Genomic DNA, 20,714 nt, shown 5'->3' with positions numbered 1-20,714 from the left:
TCTCAGTTGCTTGATGCATTTCATTTCATATGTTAAAGTCTACTTGAAAGAGTTTAATGATTTTTTTTTTGTTTGCATGGACTGTAAGGGTAGAGATTCTATACATATGATTTTACTCTTAGGGAATTTACATTCATAGAATAACTAGTGTTCCATTAATCTTTATTAAACTGAGCTCCAGTAATTTGATTATCTGTTTTAAAACACTGGTTGGGCTGATTTTAATATTACATTATTTTCTATAAAATGTTTTTCTAAAATAGATAAAGGAAAATTATAGGATATATAATGCACAATAAAATAACACTTTTAAAAGCACTTTAGAATATGAATAATAGTTTATACTTATTAAAAGTAATTGCTCTTAAGCCTCCTAAAAGGCACTTTCTCGTTAGCATAATGTAAGTTATTAACTTTGTATTATTAGGAAAGTAATAAATAATAAAAATAAACCATAATTTCTTTGTTCATTAATTGAACGTCCTTCTGTTCATCCCAAATCAGTAAGAAAATTCTAAAATTGAATTTTATATTCCAGAATTTTAACACTTTATCTACATACAATTAAAAACTGATAAACTCTCAAGGATAACTTCTTAGCCTTTTATGTCAGGAGATAAGCTAGTTATGTGTGTTTATAGGAAATAGACTTCCTTTAAAGAATATATAGCATATTTTATCTAACAAGGCAAGACTTCTTACAAAGATAACGCATGTCAGACTGTAGCCAATGCGAAGTGTAATCAAGCTTTTTGTCAAACAAGTTTTCAATAAAAGAGTAGCCATGTCAGAGGGAGATTACAGGTGATTTACTACAGTTTCACTCCACATGTTCCCAGGGTCTCTGCTTTGCAGTTTCAAAGGGTGTTCCTTTTTCAATCCCATTTAGTGTCAGAACTTCATTGACTACAGGATATGAATTGGAAAGCAGCCAAAAAAGAATAATATTCATGCCTAGATTGACTTTTTATCCAGATTATAGTTTTTAAAAAAAATAAAATTAAATAAAGGAGAGAAATCTAAACTAAAAGGGGATGGAAAAGTTATTTTGTTGAATCTTGAATTTGGAGTTACCCTTCTCTCTTAGAATGTATAATCTCAGACATAAAATATAAAACTTTCTTTTAAATAAAGAATCATAAATAAAAGCCTATTTTGTTCACCTTGGAGACATTTTATTATCTATTTGTTGACAACTTTATGTGTAGAAAATTCTCTCAGACCTTTTAGAACAATATTGATGCATGTTTTCTTGCCAGATAATTTCCTAACATCAAACATTTTTGCAATAAGGTTTTCAGAACATTTATGATGTATATTTTATTAACAGAATCTTCTTAAACTCACTTAGTATTTAACATTTTATCTTTTTAAAACTTCAATCCTAATAGGGTTAGGTGAGGTTACATTATCAAATTATGTCATAAACATCCTGAAGCTTTTTAGTATGAGGTCACATTATGAGAAACCAAATGATACTCTAGAATATACTTGTTCCTAAAGTGCTATCCAGCCTATAACTTGTACTTTTACAGGACTCAGTTTTGACATATTTAGGGAAAAGTTGACATGGCTTGATATGCCACCCAGTTCCAGGTTCATTATAAAATAAAAGAATCATCGGAAGCATATCTGGAATTCAATTTAATTCCTCCAGGAGTCAAAAAGATAGTCCTTTCATAGTTATTGGCTTTTTGAATTAATGTTTAAAACACCAGTAAAGCTTTAAGCTTCTTTGTGACAACAAATTTATTATTTATTTAAATAAAATTATATCTGAGGTTCAGAATATTTTAGAGTTAATACAATACTCTATTCACTTTGAGATTATGCATATTTTTTATTTAGTGAAGATGGTAAAAAAAAAAAAAGAAGATGGTCAAGTATTGCAAATAAATTTTTCAAAGAGAAGGCTAAAATCACTTTGAAAATGGGAAAGCAAAGATTCAGTACTCATTCATATCAGTGATTACAGTATGTAGTATGTCATATTCTTTCATTAAACTAGAGATATATTAAGGAGCTTTTCTAAGCTGTAAAACACTAAGTAAGGTATTATTAGTAAAATAGCCGATCTTTTTCTCATTATTTTGGATCCATTCATAGTCCAATTGAAATACTGCTCTTTTTATATGTGTTTTATAGGTTAAACCTATAATTAGATTAGAGTTCACTTTTGAAAATTAACATTCAGCGTAGTTGATTATATATACAGTGTGTCCTATAATGTCTTTCAATATTATGTTGCTTTGCTTCTTTTGTACTTTTTTACTGCCTCTAATTATCCAATATATTCTAATTTTTTTCCTATTATGTCAGTATTCTGCAAAATTTTGGGGCCAGGGCAAGTCTTTTCTTTACGTATGATCTTAATGGTCTCAGTGGGTAAATTGTCTTAGGTCAGCATACTTGGATAACCAGGAGTTAATAGTTGTATTCTAATAATAGTTAAAAGTACACATTAACAGTTCATTGTTATTTAGACCTCTGAGATGCATGTTTTGTTTAAATAGGTGCAAATGCCAACCAGATGCTTATAAAAGTATTTATTGGTAATAGAGTGGCCAATCAAAGTACATGTTTAGGTAATGATGTCATGGTGTTATTTAATATTTTACCCTAGAACAGTGTTCAGGGATCTTCATAGTGATCCACATGTTTTCCACCACAGTTGTCCTGTTTGGCCCCTCTTTGATCTACATGCTTCTTTTTAGCTGAATGCTGGTAAACGTCCTTTCTGACAGCCCCCTTTGCTCCTGCCTGCCATTATCTGCTGAAGTTCAGAAACCAGAGCATCACTTCAAACAGCAGAGCTAGGGAGTAGCCAGTCAGAAGAGATTCCTGAGGCATGCAAAGTTCTGCCATAATCATTCAAAGATGTTTGGGCAGGGGGTTGGGGCTGGTAGAGGTGTATGTGAATACAGAGAGCTGTGGGGGTTGGCCTCTGGTCACTGGTAAATAAGTAAAGTCAGGTGCCAGAGAGTCTAGACACAGTGATTTCAGTCGTGGGTCTTTGGTATCTGATACTCAATATGGGACTTGTCTGATTGAGCACTATTGCCTCTTCATTGCACAGGCTGAAGCCCTTATAGTGCCTTCTAGTTAAATTAGTAAAAGATGACAATGGACATAGTTAAAGCAGAACAAATCTAGTTTTAATATTTCCTAGTTGTCAGCAATTACACTTACTTTTGAAGTGCCATGGGTAGCAATCAAATTAAAGACATCATATTGCACATGGAGTTTGAACTAAACTATTATTTTAAAATGTGAGTGCTTTAATTAAAATTGAAGTGTTTCTCTTTCTTATTATGAAAAACTAATTCTATATCATGATACATTTAATTCACATTTAGTCCTGATTTCTCTTGATCTTGGGGGGTGGGTGTTGGATAAGATTTCAAATCATACCTTATTTTTTTTAAATCTAGCTCCTGATTATTTCACCACAGGATGTAACATGGAAATTACAAAAATTAAAAACCCTCAATTTCTAAACATATCACCTGTAACTCCATTTTCTAAGGGCAGTTTTCATACCGCAAGGTTAATTTCAAGAAGATAACAACAGATATTTTGCCTTCTTAAAGATTTGCTTTGATATAACATATTTTGTTATTACAAAAAGCTTCTTATATCAGTAAAAGTTTAGAAAAAAAATCTATAGTAGGTTCTTAATGAATATGACAAACATAGTAATTTCATTAACTAGAGGATTGTCACCTATATTTTTATTAAATTATAATGTAATTTTAATTGGCAGTTAATTTATAGAAAAGTTGCAAAATCTGTTAAATGTATATTCAATAAATTTAGATTACTTTATTTTTGCCATAGAATTTTTTTAGCCTATAACATTATTAAGTGTTTAATGATTTTTTTTACCCAAAGATTCCAGTAGCAGTATTTGGGTTAAAGAGTTGCCCTCTGGGAAAAGGCATGATACATGCCAACCTGCTTTAGTATTTTGTAGTTTCCAGTGTATAGCAAATTATATTTACATAGAGTTTTGTTAGAATTATACATAAGTATTTTATTTTTGGAGTAATTATAAGTGGATTTGTGTTTTTTATTTTGCTCTCCAATTGTTCATTGCTCGCACATAGAAACACATGATTTTGTGTGTTGACTGTGTATCCTTCTTACAACTTAGACATTATCTGGAACTAACATAGAGAATAACCAAAACAAGATTTAACAGAATAGGGTCTAACCCAGGGGTCCTCAAACTACTGCCCGCGGGCCACATGCAAATACAAATATTGTATTTGTTCCTGTTTTTTTTTTTACTTCAAAATAAGATATGTGCAGTATGCATAGGAATTTGTTCATAGTTTTTTTTTAAACTATAGTCCGGCCCTCCAACGGTCTGAGGGACAGTGAACTGGCCCCCTGTTTAAAAAGTTTGAGGACCCCTGGTCTAACCAGTCAACAAATAGTTAATATTCACTTATCCTATATAATAAAGAGGTAATATGCAAATTGACCATCACTCCAACACAAGATGGCCGCCCCCATGTGGACACAAATGGTCAGCAGGGGCGGGCAGTTGTGGGTGATCAGGTCACAGGGGAGGGCAGTTGGGAGGGACCAGGCCTTCAGGGGAGGGCAGTTAGAGGTGACTGGACTGGCAGAGGAGGGCAGTTGGGGGTGACCAGGCCTGCAGGGGAGGACAGTTGGGGGGGACCAGGCCTGTAGGGGAGGGCAGTTGGGGGCGACCGTGCTGGCAGGGGAGGGCAGTTGGGGGCGACCAGGCTGGCAAGGGAGGGCAGTTGGGGGCAACTGGGCTGGCAGGGGAGGGCAGTTGGGGGCGATCGGGCCGGCAGGGGAGCAGTTAGGCGTCAGTCGGGCTGCCATGGGAATGGTTAAGGGGTGATCAGGCTGGCAGGCAGAAATGATTAGAGGCAATCAGGCAGGTAGGCGAGTGGTTGGGAGCTAGCAGTCCCGGATTGTGAGAGGGATGTTCAACCCCGAGAGGTCCCAGATTGGAGAGGGTGCAGCCTGGGCTGAGGGACACCCCCCCACAAGTGCACGAATTTTGTGCACCAGGCTTCTAGTAGAATAATAAAAGCCTAATATGCTAAGTGCCCAGTTGTCCATTTGGCCGTTCAACCAGTCAAAGCATAATGTGCTAATGATATGCTAAGGCCGCTCAACCGCTCACTGAGATGTGCACTGACCACCAGGGGGCAGACAGTCAACGCAGAAGCTGCCCCCTGATGGTCAATGCGCTCCCACAGGGAAACGCTGCTTGCACCCGCTCCTAGTGCCAGCTGGGCTCAGGGCTGGGAGCACAATGCTAAGGATGTCCGACTGCTGGCTTAGGCCTGCTCCCCCATTTGTTTTAGCTGGCAGAGAGCTCCTGAACTGTGAGAGGGCGCAGGCCAGGCTGAGGGACTGCCTTGAGTGCTCAAATTTCGTGCACCAGGTCTCTAGTATATAGATAATATACACTAACTTAATTTTCTGATTTACTAATAATAGAAGACTAGCTTTTCAAAACTACAACACAAAGTTTGTTCATTTCTCCTTTATGATAGCCTCTATCTCTTATGAAAAATCTAGATTACTGCTGAATGGCATAGGTAGCCTACCTTTTCCTTTCTACTTTTCTGTCTGCTGCTTCTCTGACCCTCTCCCTTTTTTCTTAACCTTAAATAGAATTCTTTTCTTATTTTATACCCATGCCCAAATAGTTGGATCCAGCCTGTAGCTTCAGTTATCAAGAATACTAGAGGCCCAGTGCACGAAATTGGTGCATGGGTAGGGTTCCTAGGTCTGGCCGGCAATCAAGGCTGATTGGGGCCTTCCGGCTGCCGGCCAGGGCCTTCCTTCCCCAGCTGCTGGCTTCCAGCCCGGGCCTTCCTTCGTTTCGCGCCACCCCCTGGTGGTCAGCACACATCATAGTGAGCGATCAAACTCCTGGTCAAACTCCCGAGGGGACAATTTGCATATTAGGCTTTTATATAGAGATGTGGCAGTTCCTATAATTATACCTCCAGTCCAAACATTTCTTCTAAATTCAGGCTTGCCGTTATTATCTTCATTGAATAGCTGTACTAGACTCTTAAATTGGCTGCTTAAACTCAACATATCTAAAACCAAAATTACTATCTTCCCTTTAACGTGCCTACTTTAGTTTCTCTTTTTTGGTAAATGTTGGCACCACCATCCATGTTGATGCAGAAACCAGGAGTCATCTTTGACCCTTCCTCTCCAATAATCCCAACATCTAGTCAGTTATTCAATCCCATTTTGATTCTTTTTCCTAAATATAGATCTAGCCTTCCTTTTACCTCTATCTCCCCTACTCTCCCTAGTCCAAGAAGCCATCATCTACCTGCATGTTTCCTCTAGCCTTCTAGCTGATTTTCCTGTGGTTTTCTTACCCTGTTTCAGTCTATTTTCTACACTGGCCAGATATTTTTAAAACCCGGATCTTATCCTGACACTTTCCTTATTTAGAATCTTTTAATGGCTTTCCATTATCTTTAGAAGCCCTAAATCCTTAACATGTACTTCAAGACCCTGTGATCTGGCTTTTACCATCTTATCTCTCAACACTGTTTCCCTCACTCCAACCATGCTTTATCTTCTTTTAGTTCTTCAGTGGAATCATGTTCTTTCCTGTCTTGTAAATTTGGCCAAGGTGTTTTCTTTGCTCAGAATGCTCTATGTCTGCACAATTTTAAATTCCTTAAATGCATAGGCTTTATTTAATATTTCTTCTGTATCCTCCACTTTACTTGGAAGTTTATATTTAATGCAGTTGTTCATTAACCATTTATTCATTTAGTTATTCAATAGTCAGTGTGCCACAGCTATGTACTGAAAATGTAATTGTGTTATATTATTTCCAACATGCAATCTAAGTTAACACATTGTGATAAAATGGTGATTCGGGGTTTTTTTCTATCTTTTTGAGTAAAAATATTCCCTGTGCTTCTTAATAGTTAATGAAGATGCTCTTTGAATGTTCAGATGAACGAATTGACTTGGAACTGATTTCTTTCTGCATTAATCTTGCTGCTAATAAAAGGAATGTACAACTTATCTGTGAAGGTTAGTGCCTTTGAGCTTCATAGATAACCTCTATCATATGGCAATTGGCATATGATAGAAAATAGGTAATAAGGAAGTAAAATTATAGCTATAACCCTAAAAGGTCAGATAGACTCAGAATATTCTGATAATCATGAGTAGAAAAACCCTTCAGTAATAAGGTCAGTTACCCTTAATTGAAATTTGATTTTTAAAAATACTTTCTATATGAAAAAAAAACTTTTAATTTGCAGAGTAATTCATTGCAATGTAAGATAGTATAATACAAAAGTGTTAGGTATTTGTTTCTATAGAATCTTTGCAAAATTGCTTGTCATGCATTATGATATTGCAGAGTCCCCTTGATAGTTTTTTTCTTATTTGAAAAGTATACATGTTTGTTACAAAAAATACAAATAAGCAGATAGGAAAAAATTAAGTGTTTACTCTCCCTATTTAGAGGTAATCATAGGTAAAATTTTGATGCAATGCTTCTATATATTTTTAATTTTTTGTATATTTTTATTGATTTCAAAGAGAAAGGGAGAATCAGAGAGAGAGAAATATTAATAATGAGAGAATCATCAATCGGCCGCCTCCTGCACGTCCCACACTGGGGATCGAGCCCACAACCTGGGCATATGCCCTGACCGGGAATCAAGCCGTGACCTTCTGGTTTATAGGTCTATGCTCAACCACTCAGCCATGCCAGCTAGGCTGCTTCTATATATTTTTAAATTAAAATGGGGTTCTTCTCTATGTATGGTGATAGTCTTTAAGTTAATAATATATGAAATATCATTCCATGTGGTTAAATACTTTTATAAAACATACTTACCAATAGCTACAAAATAATCCATTGAATGATTTTCCATAGTTTAATCTGCTAATTTGGTTGTTTAATTTGCTACCACTTCTTTTCTGTGACAAACAACAATGCAGTGATTTTCCCTTTTCTGAGGTTTTCCACATTTTCATTTGTATATTCTTAGGATGAATTCCTAGAAGTAGTTTTTCTAGGTCAACTAGCATGTACATTTTTAAAATATGTGGCCCATATTCTGTACACAAAAGAGCCCATACTCTGTGATTACATTTATGTAAAATTCTAGAATAAGCAAAATTAATCTCTGTTTAATAAGAAGAAAGAGAAGGAATAGAAGAGAAGAAAAGTGATTGAATTTGGGGAATAATATTGGCTGGGCATAGGGGATTCTGGAGCAAATAGAAATATTGTTGTGTGTGTGAATTACATAGCAGTATATGTTTATCAAAATGAATCTATTGGAGGCCCAGCTAGGGTGGCTCAGAGGTTGAGTGTCAACCTGTGAACCAGGAGGTCACAGTTCAATTTCTGGTCTTCAATTCCCAGTCAGGCATATATCATATGTCCGGGTTGCAAGTTTGATCCCCAGTGGGGGGCATGCAGAAGGCAGCCGATCAATGATTCTCTCTCATCATTGGTATTTCTATCTCTCTCTCCCCCACCCTCTCCCATCCTCTCTGAAATCAATAAAAATATTTTTTAAATTAATCTATTGGAGCCCTGGCCAGTATGCTAAGTGGTTAGAGCATTGGCCTGAACATGAAGGGACATAGGCTCGATTCCCAGTAAAGGGCATGTACCTGGCTTGCAGGCTTAATTCCCAAACCCGATCAGATACGTGCAGGAGGCAACCAATTGATGTGTCTCTCACAGTGATGTTCCTCTTTCTCTCTGTCTCACCCTCTCTCTCCCTTCCATTCCTTCTAAAAATCAATGGAAAAAATATCCTCAGGTGTAGTTTAACCCCACCACCACCACCAAAATCTATTGGACATTTAAAGTTTATGCACGTTACTGCATATAAATTATGGAATTTTTGTGAACTAAAAGCAAAAAAAAAATTATTTAACTTAGTGAGCCTTATTTTTACTGGGGAATCTTTGGTGTTTCTGTACCAGGAAATGGGCTAAAGATGCTCATGAAGAGAGCTCTGAAGTTCAAGGACCCACTGCTAATGAAAATGATTAGGAACATTTCTCAGCACGATGGACCAACTAAAAACTTATTTATTGTAAGTATAATTTTTGACCTGTCTATTGTAATGGCCTTTAAAATGGAAGCTTTAAAATGATCCATTTGGAAATATAACTTTTACTGAGCTCTCATCAACTATTAACTCATGACACAAGTTGGCCTTCTATCAACAACTTCTTTGTAAGAATAACTCCTAGAAATTTAAACCTAGGTTTTTATGATGTTTTTGTTTTATGATCCCTACCCCTAACCCTTTCGTCCTCACTCCAGTTTTCTTGTCTTAAACCAGTTCACCATAGGCTCCCCTAGTAATTCAGCTCAAAATTATTAAAACAAGGGAGTCACATTTGATACTTATTTTTCTTTCCAAAGGGTTGAATTATTAGAGTGGTTCTTCTGCAGAAATCATTTTATATTTGTATTAAAATCATTTTTTCTACAGGATTATGTTGGGGATCTTGCAGCCCAGATCTCTAATGATGAAGAGGAGGAGTTTGTGATTGAGTGTTTGGGAACACTTGCAAACTTGACCATTCCAGACTTAGACTGGGAATTGGTGCTGAAGGAGTACAAGCTGGTTCCATACCTTAAGGATAAACTAAAACCAGGTCTCTGCTGATCATCTCACTTTAGTCTTACCGTAAAGTTATTTCTTTATGTTGTGGATAAGGCTGCTAGAGCATTATTTTGTGGCCATTATTATAGTGACAAATTTTCTCCCATACCTCAAGTTCTAGTTTCTTTTCTTTCTTTCTTTTTTTAACATATTTTATTGATTACAGAGAGGAAAGGAGAGAGTGAGAGAGAAATAAAACATTAATTATGAAGGAAAATCATTGATCAGCTGCCTCCTGCATGCCCCACACTGGGGATCGAGACTGCAACCCAGGCATGTGCCCTGACCAGAATCAAACTGTGCCCTCCTGGTTCATAGGTTGATGCTTAATCACAGAGCCAAGCCAGCCGGCTCAAGTTCTAGTTTCTTTTTCCCAGTAAGGTGGTCACTCTTATATGTATGTATTCTTTTTTCCTAACAATAAATATTAGTTTCCCGTTCCCATTCTGCCTTCTTTCTTATTTTTTTAATCCTGCCTTTTTGAAATGACAAAATGCCATTCCTTTCTGCAAACCATGTACATACACACACACAAAGTTCTTCAGACCGTTCAAGTGAGTCTTCTACTTTCTGTGTTTAAATTGTCATTCACTTTTATTTCCAAAGAGTAATTTCTATGTCTCTGCTGCCCTCCCCTCCCACCACAAACTATCATCAATAAACATGGAAATTTGGAAAAAGACAGATATATAACCATCTTAAGGATTCATAAGAATTGATTTAGCTTTCAGTATCTTTTATTTTTTCTGTGAATGAAAATGTTCTGTGATCTGACTTTATCAGGTACTGCAGAAGATGACCTCGTTTTGGAAGTAGTGATAATGATTGGAACTGTGTCTATGGATGACTCTTGTGCTGCATTGCTAGCCAAGTCTGGGATAATCCCTGCACTCATTGAACTGCTGAATGGTGAATTATAATTTATCTTAATTTATTTGTATGCTAATATATTAATAGGTTATTAGTTTAAATTTTTAAATATGAATAGAATTTGGAATCATAATGTTCTTTAACTTGGTACATTAATGATCTTATAGCAACTTAAGTTATATAGTTATGAAAAATGAATTAAATATAACTCTTACTGGGATTAGCTAGAGCAGCGGTTCTCAACCTGTGGGTCCCGACCCCTTTGGGGGTCGAACGACCATTTCACAGGGGTCACATAAGACCATCGGAAAACACATACATAATTATATATTGTTTTTGTGATTAATCACTATGCTTTAATTATGTTCAATTTGTAACAATGAAAATACATCCTGCATATCAGATATTTACATTACGATCCATAACAGTAGCAAAATGACAGTTATGAAGTAGCAATGAAAATAATTTTATGGTTGGGGGTCACCACAACATGAGGAACTGTATTAAAGGGTTGCGGCATTAGGAAGGTTGAGAACTACTGAGCTAGAGTAATATCAAAGAGTTGACAACGTTGCTGTGTTGAATTTTACCTTAATCTAGGACACTCACTTGTGAGCATTTTCCTTTCTGAACCCAAATAGATCACTAGTAAATCCAGGTTTCTAATTTTAGAGTCCTTACTATTATTGTCTACCATATCAAAGACTCTCCCTCATATCTTTGTTATTTCTGGTCCAGTCTTATAAATACAAATTTATGCATGCTGCCGAAACCGGTTTGGCTCAGTGGATAGAGCGTCGGCCTGCGGACTGAAAGGTCCCAGGTTTGATTCCGGTCAAGGGCATGTATCTGGGTTGCGGGCACATCCCCAGTAGGAGATGTGCAGGAGGCAGCTGGTCGATGTTTCTCTCTCATCGATGTTTCTAACTCTCTATCTCTCTCCCTTCCTGTCTGTAAATAATCAATAAAATATATTTTAAAAAAAAAAATTTATGCATGTATATGCTTAACCTTCTTAGATTATTCACATCCTTAACTACTATCCAAAAGATTTTCTAACCAGGACAGGTATAGGGTGGACAGGGTCAATGTGGAAAAAGGGAAACATCTGTAATACTTTAACAATAAAGATAAATTTTTTTAAAAAGGAAAAGAAATTCAGGACCATTTTAGATATTGCCTTCTTCTCATCAGCCTTGAACAACTAATATTTCGTCATTTCTTCTTCCTGTTGAACTTTGTATTTGGATCTCCTATGTTGTGCAAATCCTTTTTAATATTTTGATTTCTAATCAGGAATGTTTATTTGGAAGTTAATTCTAAGTATCATAATCCCTCCTAGTTCCAGACACAGTATTGTCCTCTAAACTTTCTTCAGTGAAGATAATGTTCTCTGTCTATGCTGTCCATCACATGATGTAGCTATTGTGTGAGCTGGAATTTTAATTCTATTACATTTTAATTTAATTAGACACAGTGGCTTATGGTTACAAGAATGGACAGTGGAGGCCTAGGTAGAGCCTTCCCCTTCCCCTTGTATTCCTCTTAACGGGTTTATTGTTCTCCATATTGGGCACAAAATTTGTCTGAATCTAATATTATTTTACTAGAGTCACATTTTTTGGGACCTTATATTAGCCTGCTCTTGTGGCCATTAACTAAGTTCCACAGGCTGGTTGTCTGAAACAGACATTTCTGGAGACTGGGAAGTCCAAGATCAAGCTATCAGCCTATTTGGTTCCTGGTGAGGAAAATAGAACCAAATTTATTTCACAAATTAGAGTTGTTTAAATAATGCTTATGACAGACAAGAAATAAAACAAGTGGAGATGTGTTGCCATTTTACATTATGGCTAATTTAATCAATTTCTTCATACCTGGTGGCAAAAGACAGTGTAAACTATCAAGAAGCACTGTTACTATTCTCTTAAAACAATCTTGTTCCTCAGTTGTCCAACCTGGGCTTTTGAGATAAGTAATCTCATGTAGTCTGGTTTAAACTCAGATATGATATAATTTCTCTTTTTCAAAATCTTATTTTTTTATCTTTATATTCCAAAGTAATTTAGCCTATTTAGTTTACAACCAAATTTACTAAAACTTCTGAAAACATATTATTAAAAAATTCCTCACTGTTATCATCATGTAATTTAGAAAAACACCTAAGACATAAGTGACATGTGCCACCCATATATTATAAGTAATTTAAACTAGTTGTCTTTTATTAGTCTCCTTGGCACTTTTAGGTTTTTTATTCAGTGTTTTTTAATTTGTATATAAACATAATATTCTTTTATTGAAAGTTTTCTGTTTCCTTCAGCTCAACAAGAAGATGATGAATTTGTGTGCCAGATAATTTATGTCTTCTATCAGATGGTTTTCCACCAAGCCACAAGAGATGTCATAATTAAAGAAACACGTATCCTTTCAATGTTTACAATAAATAATGACATTATATATATATTAAGAAGAGATGCATCTTTAGGTATCTTTTTTCTTGCAAATATTCAAATAATGTAGAAAATATCAAGCTCTGAAATACATTTATAAGGCAAGCTATATTTCATGGAAGCATAGTATGGTGTAGCTTAAGAATCGTTATAATCACATAATCCTAAAGGTAATTTTTAATTACCTTTTACTACTTATTAGCTGCAGGACCTTGGATACACTACTTAACCTGCTTGAACATACAATCTTGCATCTATAAAATGGCCATAATATTACTAAACTAGAGGCCTGGTGCATGAATTTGTGCACAGATGGGGTCCGGCCGGCCCGCCCTGATCAGGGCCGATTGGGCCAGGCTGGCTGAGGGGGAGGGGCCACGGGTGGTTGGCCAGCCCTCGATTGGGGTGGGGGAGCCAATCAGGGGTGGGGACAGGGCTGGCGGGGGGGGTGGGGGAGGGAAGGGCCACAGCGGTTGGCTGGCCAGCCCCTCCCCCTGGTCAAACTCCCAGTCGAACTTCCGGTCAAGGGGACAATTTGCATATTAGCCTTTTATTATATAGGATAGAAAGAAGACCTTCATTATAGAATTGTTATAAGTACTAATGAATTTAATGTGCTATAATAGTTCCCAGCACAGAGATTTACTCAGTAAGTGGTAGTTTATCATTATTGCATCTAAAAGGATTCCAGATATCGCCAACATCTTCACCTGAAAAACAGCCTACCGCCTGTATTCACAGTGGGTAATAACAGTATTATCCTCCCAGTCCCATAGCTGAAAATTTTGTGTCTGCTGTCTCTTTTACCATACACATCTAATCATTTATTCTACAAATATATATCTAGTGCTGACCATATAACAATGTTTTAAGCGTTGAATGTACTCAAGGACTTTATAGACTATTGGAGAGTTAGACAATTAAATAAGAAATATAAAATTATACTCCAGTTTTCTTGAATTATAGTTTTTATTATTTGTCCTGTCCTATTGCTTTGGTTGTCTTCTTGAGATTTGTTGTGTTGGATCGTCTTTGCCCACCTTTAATATCTGTTTCTAATTGTTCTCTCTTTTCATTTATTCTTTAATTTTAAAAGATATGTGCCCAGTACACAGGAGAAGATATATAACCAAGTCTGGGGATGTCATGAAAGGATGGCAATGGAAAATGGAAGTGGTATCTAAGCTGAATTTTTGTCTTTTTTTTTGTGGTGGTCTGCTTTTGTGGACCAAAAGTAAAAATTAAAATATCTTCTTTAGAAATCCACTGCATAAAATTTTTCATTACCCATGTGAAAAATCTAAATTCTTTGGCTTAGCATACATAGCTCTTTATAACCTGACCTTACCCAAATTTTCCAAAGTTCCCTGTTTAACCTTACTATACATAGTTTTCTCTTAGCACACCAAATTTCTCATCATTTATCAAACATGACCCACCTTGTCAAAACTTACTGCCTCTTCAGGTGCCATGTCAACCTCAAAAATATTCCTCTCCTTTTTTTACCTGACAATCTCCAACTTAGCAAACATTAATAAGGTTATAAGCCATCTTCTGAGTTAAGCCTTGTGCCTCCCTTCTTCCCATTAGGAGTAATAATTAGTTTTCCCTCTTTAATCATAATTTAGCAGAATATGAACTTCTAGCTTGCCAGTTATTTCCCTCAGCACTTGGAAGGTATTTTTCCACTGTCTTCTGGCCTGAATTGCTGCCAATGAGAAATCTGTAGTCTACTAATTATTAGTATCTGTCATAAAGTCTGATGACAACTTACTTTTGTTTCCATTCTAAGTGAGTCAGTCTTTTTCCTAGGAAGACCAAAGGAATGTTTTCTCATTCTTTAAAGCCAAGTAATTGTATTAGAATTTGACTTGGTATTTATCATCCCTGCTTGATTTTTCCAAGTATGCAAATGTGTTCATTCAGTATGTAGTTTTGTCTTATTTTTTTATTTCAGGAAAGTTTTCTTGAATTATAGTTTTTATTATTTGTCCTGTCCTATTGCTTTGGTTGTCTTCTTGAGATTTGTTGTGTTGGATCGTCTTTGCCTACCTTTAATATCTGTTTCTGTTTGTTCTCTCTTTTCATTTATTCTTTAATTTTTAATTTTTTCTTTCTTTTTACCTTCTATTTCTCCTAAAGTTTTATCTATTATTTTTATTTACTCTTGTGCTGTTATAAATTTAGTTTTTTTATACCTTAAATGATTTTTATTTCTTTCCTGAATTATTTCAAAGTTTTCTAATTTTGACATATATTCTTTCATATACTATTGTTTTCTCTAATTATTTTATCTCTCTTTGGGATATTGGATTGCAGTTTTTATTTTCTATGTAAAAATGTTTTGTTTTCTTTTTCTTATAATAACCATATATGGAATTTGACTGATTCTTTTCTGTTGCTCTTTTACTGTGAAATTCACTCCCTGGACTTTTAGCAGGGCCAGATAGATCAAGAAAGCTTTTATAGCTACACAGCTGTAGAGCTACCTTTTTAGCTATTTTCATGTTTTCAAAAATATGGCCTTGTATTTTCTAAAATTTACTGGCTGTTTTTCTTGCCCATTTTTACCTAGTTGGGTTTTTTTTCTTTCTCATTCTTGTTTTTTAAACAAATGAAATATAAAATGTTTCTGGCCATCTTTTATTAATGATTTTATTTTAAAATTTGCAGTTAAATTTTTAGTTATCATTTGAATTTTGTGAAATTCGAGATTTTCTAATAGGATTGAATAGCCTCAGTCTCAAATGTCATTTGTATCTTTAACCACTTTATTCAGAGGCTCCAGCATATCTGATAGATCTGATGCATGATAAAAATAATGAAATCCGAAAGGTCTGTGATAATACATTAGATATTATAGCGGTAAGTAATTTATCTTTCTACACAAATTATAATAGCCTTCATTTGGGGAGAAAAAAGACATTGTACACCTATTTAGAACATTGCATTCAATATAAAGACAAATTTGTCTTTTGGTAAATCTCAGAAAATACAGTAATAAAAAATTCATTTTTAAAACATTTTTAAGACTTTTGGCTCTTAACTTTTTTAAAAATATGTTTTTATTGATTTTAGAGAGAAAAGGAGGGAGGAAGGGAGGGAAGGAAACATCAATCGGTTGCCTCCTGCACTCACCCCCACTGGGGACCAAACCAGCAACCTGGACATGTGCCCTGACTAGGAATTGAACTGGCAACCTTTTGGTGCATGGGATGTGCCAGATACCAGATTACTTTAAATATTTTTTTCACATATAACAGATAGTGCTACATGCAAACTGCTTGCTTCCTTCTTTGAACTGTATTTATACTTTTATTTTGGCTCACCCAAAATAAAATATTTTAAATATCTTTAAAATATTAAAGATAGTTTAATATAGACTATTCAGTAGTTTTCAGAGTTAAACTTAAGTATTTTAAAAGGATCAGAATATTATTCAAAGTTCTTTAACAATTTTATTGCAAATTTTCTGAGTTGACATTTCTGCTAGTGATCTCATTATGATATTGGACAACCACCAGCAGATACTTTTTGTCAGTTTCCCATATTTTATTTCAGAAATTCATCTTATTTTATATCATCTGCTCTTTGGATTTGACTGATTATATCATTATTGGTTTAAAACTAAATGAGTACATTGAAATTTTAGCTTTGCTCTCTAAATTACAATAGGGAAACTTTAATGTTAAAGCCATGTTTTATCAGGATGTTTCATACATGTGGGCCACTGGTCACAGGATTTATGAACAGAGACTGTTTATTACTCCTAGAGAACAATTTCATGACTCGTACTTTTTTCTACTAGATCACTGATGTCATTATTATATACTAGAGGCCTGGTGCATGAAATTCAAATGGGTCCCTCAGCCCGGCCTGCGCCTCTTGCAGTTCCAGAGCCCTCGGGGGATGTCCCACTGACAGCAGTGGGACATCCTTAGCGCTGCCGCAGAAGCTGGAGAAGCTCCCACCACTGTAGCTGCACTGGCCAGCCATGAGCCGGGCTACTGGCTGAGCGGTGCTCCCCCTGTGGGAGCACACTAACCACCAGGGGGCAGCTCCTGCGTTGAGCATCTGCCCCCTGGTGGTCAATGCGCATCATAGTGACCAGTCCTTCCTCCGAGGAAGTATGGGCAAATCGAAATGGTGATAGATCAGCTACTATATAAGGCTCCCTGTGATGCTGTCTGATCACTTGAATCAGTTTTCAAAAACTGTGAACAAGTAATCCGAAGGTTCATATTCATGTGATTTGAAGTGCTGCTGTGCCAGTCAACTGAGTCATTTTCATAGCTGAATCTTTTAGAAGAGAGGTTATCCGGTGCAGCTCGTAGAAGGGCACCAGCTCTGAAAACTGCCATGTTCTGCTGGAAGGATGTTTCTTTACCTTTGTCTGTTATACACCTAAAAAGATTCAAGGCCCTGGTTCAGTTTTAGCTTGATAGTTGGGAACAGCACCAGTGGGAGCAGCTTCTTTCCAAAACATTTTTCTCCTCTTCTCAGTTGGGTTGGGGTTCTGATTTTAACTTTTGGCCTCTGTGAAGTGGCAGCTTCGTCTTGTTGACATTGCATCTAGAATACAACTGACTCAAGTGCTCCCACCTGCTGAATAATCTCAGGCAATTTATTTAACTTTGTGACGATTCCGTTTACAGTGACTCCTGAGGATTAGAGAATTACTGTAAGGAATGGAGAAGATGTATATGAAGCATCTACCATATGATAGTCACTCAATATGCTGTTTTCAGACTAGACCAAGACTCAGATCTAGTTAAGTTTATATGTAGATTAAATCTCTGGATCAACATTTCACTTTTTTTAGTACAGATAATTAGGCTATTTTCTGTTCATTTTAATTTTTAAAATGGTATGGGGAGCTAATCTGTTCACTGTTTGGATTTTAAGTGTGGGAAGTTATTTGGAGTATATATTTTAGTCGGACATATTACTATGTCCGGCATTTAAAGTTATCCTGCAAATGGCTGAATTTGCATTTTAAAAGTTCATATCAGAACAATTAATTGAATAGGGCAATTAGCTAAAAGACACGGTTAGGAGAGTGTCTTAAAGAGGGAGCAGCCTTTTCCAGTACAGAAGTGCCTCATCTGTTCAGTTACTCGTGTTCTGAACTGTGGTAACTTATTTGGGTTTGAACTCAATTTATCAGCTAACCTCAGACCACAGTTACACTCCTAGCTCACTGGACCTCTGTATTTGGGAGAAATTTGAGGAGTGGGCATTTTAACGCATCAGTAAAAAGACAGCTTCTCAAGCCACTTGGGACATAGCTGCCAGTCTTAGGTTCTTTGAGCCCAGACTCTATTACTGATCATGACTCAGGGTCTATTTGCTTGTCCTGAATCTTTTTCAAGAGCAAAACAAGAGGAAATTGACTTAATTTGAAACAGGGGAAACTTTGATTAGGCGCAGCAACGATGATGAAACACTAGAAATGGGCTGTCAGGGAGAATGTGAAGTCTCTGTCCAGTTACATCAGTAAGAACCAAATAACCACAGCCTAGGATGGAAGTGGATGATCTCTTACGACTCTTTTTACCTCTAGATTTTGATTTCCTAGTATCTCAGCATGACTATGTCCTAAACTAATAAAAAATACCCCAAAATAAGAATTTTATAGCTTAAAGCAACTTATCTTTAAGAGAACAAACTTCTTTTTCACTTAAGACAGTGTAGAATAATACTAAGAAAAATTAGATGCCTTACAACTATTAAGGAAATATGCCTACTGCAATTAAGTACTTGTCCCCATAATTATGGAAATGTTATGTTAGTGATGATTTGTTTAATATATTTGGGCCCAAGGCCTGAATTGGTGAACTAAAACAGATGTGTAGTGATAGAAGTCTTTGTACCATGGAGTATTACATATTTGGTGGTGTGGTCTCTGTGGCCTCATCAGCAAGTTGTCGCCTGTCTGACTAGGGCCTTACATGTAGTTTCATGAGGCAGAGACTCTTCCAAGCTTTGGGAATCTTGAAGGGAAGAACAAAACCCTCTATACATAGAGAGCTCCTAAAAACTCAGATAGATTTTTACACTTCAGTGCTTCCTCAACTTTGAAGTATTTGAGAACCACATAAATTCTTCCCTAGTTGCCAAGTGAATTCCTCCCCTGATATTACTGGGTTTTCATACATGTAATACATGTTTATAAAGCACATACTGTGTTCCAGACACTAAGGTAGACACAGGGACCACAGAACTCCACAACATAAAGTCCCTAAAATGTAAAAGTTTACCATTGGGAAACTATAGAACACGAGAGTTCTAGATGTGAGCTGGCCTTCCGGGAGCAGCACAACTACATGGCCCTGCCCATACATGTTCCATACCAATGGCACATTGTGGCTACAGGATGTTAACAGGAAGAGGAATGTACCGAGTTCTCTAGTAAAGATTAATGTTTGTTGTCCATAGTCAGCCACAGGCCCAAGTGATTTGGTACTAACACAGGCTTGCATTGCTGACATTTTCAGTGGCGACCCTTTTTCTTTTAGGAACTCTGTGATCATGGGCAGATTGTGTGTATTTCAATTATCTGGAATTAATAGCTAGCTCCAGTATTTTATTTTTTTAAAAATATATTTTATTGATTTTTCACAGAGAGGAAGGGAGAGGGATAGAGAGTTAGAAACATCGATCAGCTGCCTCCTGCTCACACCCTACTGGGGCTGTGCCTGCAACCAAGGTACATGCCCTTGACCGGAAGCGAACCCGGGACCCTTGAGTCCACAGGCCGACGCTCTATCCACTGAGCCAAACCGGTTAGGGCTAGCTCCAGTATTTAAACTTGGAAAACAAGGTGCTGTCTTCATTCCAGGATAGACAAAATCATCTACACTAATAAAAGAGAAACATGGTAATTGGCGTACGACCGCTACCCTTCTGATTGGCTAATCAGCGTATCCTTATGCAAATTAAGTGTCAGCCAAGATGGCGGCCGGCAGCCATGCACTGAAGCGAACATGAGGCTTCCTTGCTCCAGTGACTGCAGACTGCAACGTTCCCCACCTGACTTGCAGGCCTCTCAGCTGGCAGTTTGAAACATTCTAACAAATATAGCGGGCTGGGATCTCAGAGCTGAAGTTATACATTGTTTCGATTATAGAACGGCAAACAAACCAGCAGTGGAAGCCTCAGAGCTAGAGCCAGAGCTAAAGCTGGCCCAGAAGAAAAAAGAAAAAGAAAAAAAGGAGTGGTTGGGAGCTTCCCACCAGCCTGAAAGCAGTCAAAACCGCCAGCCTGAAAGCAGCCCTCAGCCCCTCACCCAGACTGGCCAGGCACCCCAGTGGGGACCCCCACCCTGAAGGGTGTGTGACCAGATGCAAACAGCCCTCAGCCCCTCACCCAGACTGGCCAGGCACCCCAGTGGGGACCCCCACCCTGATCCAGGACACCCTTCAGGGCAAACCAGCCGGCCCCCAGGCCTCTATCCTATATAGTAAAAGGGTAATATGCTTCCCAGCACCGGGATCAGTGGAGCCTCGAGGCCTCCTGGCACTGGATCAGCGTGACGGGGGCAGCGCCCAAACCCCCTGATCGCCCTACGGCTCTGTGTGTGACAGGGGGTGGAGCCCCAACCCCCTGATCGGCCCTGCTCTGTGTGTGACAGGGTGCGGCGCCCAAACTCCCCCCCCCCCCCCTCCACGGGCCCTGCTCTGTGTGTGACAGGGTAGAGCCATAACCTCCCCATCGG

General features: G+C 37.2%; 1 protein-coding gene across 2 annotated transcripts in view; it reads left to right on the top strand.

Annotated features, from left to right (window-relative positions):
* The window catches only part of KIFAP3 (kinesin associated protein 3), a 115,077-nt gene that overhangs the window by 51,663 nt on the left and 42,700 nt on the right, over positions 1-20,714 (top strand). For both annotated transcript variants that reach the window (XM_070395722.1, XM_070395723.1), the window contains 6 exons: positions 6,954-7,062; positions 8,986-9,098; positions 9,504-9,669; positions 10,461-10,586; positions 12,868-12,966; positions 15,777-15,862. In XM_070395722.1, the coding sequence (XP_070251823.1) occupies positions 6,954-7,062; positions 8,986-9,098; positions 9,504-9,669; positions 10,461-10,586; positions 12,868-12,966; positions 15,777-15,862 (699 nt within the window). The remainder of the gene's footprint in view (positions 1-6,953; positions 7,063-8,985; positions 9,099-9,503; positions 9,670-10,460; positions 10,587-12,867; positions 12,967-15,776; positions 15,863-20,714) is intronic.

The sequence above is a fragment of the Myotis yumanensis genome, unplaced genomic scaffold (assembly GCF_028538775.1).
Source record: "Myotis yumanensis isolate MYYU_CA2020_CCGP unplaced genomic scaffold, mMyoYum1.0.hap1 SCAF_17, whole genome shotgun sequence".
In the NCBI taxonomy this organism is placed as follows: Eukaryota; Metazoa; Chordata; class Mammalia; order Chiroptera; family Vespertilionidae; genus Myotis; species Myotis yumanensis.
The sequence above is the reverse complement of the archived record's forward strand: the minus strand, read 5'-3'. Positions and strand labels throughout refer to the sequence as shown.